This window comes from Perkinsus marinus (assembly GCF_000006405.1).
Source record: "Perkinsus marinus ATCC 50983 genomic scaffold scf_1104296959770, whole genome shotgun sequence".
Classification (NCBI taxonomy): domain Eukaryota; phylum Perkinsozoa; order Perkinsida; family Perkinsidae; genus Perkinsus; species Perkinsus marinus.
Genome location: NW_003206280.1, coordinates 2,598 through 4,575, shown reverse-complemented (window position 1 = coordinate 4,575; position 1,978 = coordinate 2,598). Strand labels below are relative to the sequence as shown.

Sequence of the window (1,978 nt, the reverse complement as noted above, 5' to 3'; positions counted from 1 at the left end):
GGGTGTCTTTCAAGATTTTGAAGTATTATTGTATATTATGTATTGTGTTATTTATTATCATGTATTTGCATTATTGTTTGATCATGCGCTTGGAGAATCTAAAGATATTCGAAGTTGTTTATAAACCATGTTCAAGGATGCTGAGCAATCGATGCTTGTTTGCTCTTTTTCCAGAATGACGATAAGACTACGACTAATCCGATCAGCGTGAGTAATGCCCTCCCTCCCGGCGTGGTCGAAGCATACGTTGTCCAAAAGTATATTGCGAACCCTCTACTGCTTGGTAAGCACATGCTCAATTTGGGACGGCAAAATTGGATCGAACATTTTCCAGTTAAATGTTCAGCTACTTTTCCGTTTTTTTTCTGGTAAAATGTGAAAAGAATTGCTCCGGACGAATTTACGCTGGTCGCGGATTGGTTGAATGAGTTTCGCGAGTCTAGTCTCGTTAAATTCCGAAAGATCAACCGCTGACATCGTTTTTCCCCGAGGAAAAACGTTTTATTGAAGTATCGGATAGCACCTGATTCGCAATCTCATCTGGAATAATTCGGATGAAATATGGTCGTACTGGCTTCGTTCCGGTTCCGACGTGCGAACTAACGCCTATGCAATATCATCGGTCCCGATATGATCTCAGGCGGTAAGAAATTCGATCTACGTCTCTACGTATTAGTGCCAAGTTACTCACCCCTGACCGTATGGGTGTATCGGCAAGGATTCGCAAGGCTTTCCATGTCGCAATACTCGAAAACTAAGAAGAGCATGGTCGACCATGCTGTCCATCTCACCAACGTTGCAGTTCAGAAAACTGCACCTGGTTATGACTCGTCACACGGAGGTAAATACGACCTCAACGAACTGAAGAATTTCCTACTCACAAAGTTTAGTGAGGAACGTGTCGACGAGATGCTGTTTGATACGGAGAGTATCATTTTGGCGTCTTTGAAAGCGGTCGAAGCAAAAGTGGCTCCGGATAAACACAGTTTCGAATTATACGGCTACGATATTATCCTTGATGATAAACTTAAACCGTGGTTACTCGAGGTGAACGCGTCACCAAGTCTGACAGCGAATACTCCTAGTGATTACAGAATGAAATTTGATCTCCTCGATGACGTATTTAACGTCCTTAACATGGAAGGGATAATCCCGTCAGAGGAGTATGAGAATCTACGAAGAATTGGCGGGTTCGATTTGCTGTACCGGTCTGATATCGGCAGAGTTTGTGAGCCAGAGAACTGTTCACCGAGGAGTAGATTAGGACGATACAATGATCGAACGGAGGCACTGCGGGAATTAGCTATGCAACTTTCACATGGTCAATCAATCTCTGATGAACTAACATGATGATGACTTCTGGCGAATAGAAGTTGTTGGGTTTGTCACTAGAGCCGATCTCAAGTATGGATTCCACATCTTGTCATTGTATGTTTCATTTCATTGCGACCCAACTGAGATCGGACGATGCCCGCGAGTCAAATTGAAAATTCAAATGGAAAGCTTATGAGGACGACTAACCGTTTAGTCTTCTCTACTTCGTACGCGCCTCAATGTCAACCGACGGTGACACTCTCGAGAGAGAGAATTTTTCTCTCTCCACCGATGCCTCTAGCCGGCTCCGGAGCAGCTCACATAACTAACGATGGTTCCCCGAGCCGGCCAGAAAACCTAATAAAGGACCGTTGCAATACTTCCTCACTCTTGGCATAGAGTGAAGTGCCGACTCGCCATTTGTCAGCCTTCAGCTCCGCGACTCGCGATCATCTCGGAGCAAAAGCTTATGGAAATCACAACGACTCGCGACCCGGTCTCGGAACTGGACGTCAGTCTACGATCTCCGTCTAGATAGTTTCCCGTTCCTGGTTTACGCCGTAAACTTTACGGGCCACGGGTATGCACTTTGGTAGTTCGGTCTTGCCATCAGCTGCGCTCATCCAAACTTCGTGGTTCTAGGAAATGTGTGGCTCCCTCTCCC

General features: G+C 45.4%; 1 protein-coding gene across 1 annotated transcript in view; it reads left to right on the top strand.

The window, feature by feature from the left end:
* Pmar_PMAR005432 (conserved hypothetical protein) overlaps positions 1-1,255 on the top strand; it is a gene marked incomplete at both ends in the record, with an annotated part of 5,404 nt that extends 4,149 nt beyond the window's left edge. Inside the window, one exon of the mRNA XM_002772932.1 lies at positions 641-1,255. Within this exon, the coding sequence (XP_002772978.1) occupies positions 641-1,255 (615 nt within the window). The remainder of the gene's footprint in view (positions 1-640) is intronic.
* Positions 1,256-1,978: the final 723 nt, after the last annotated feature.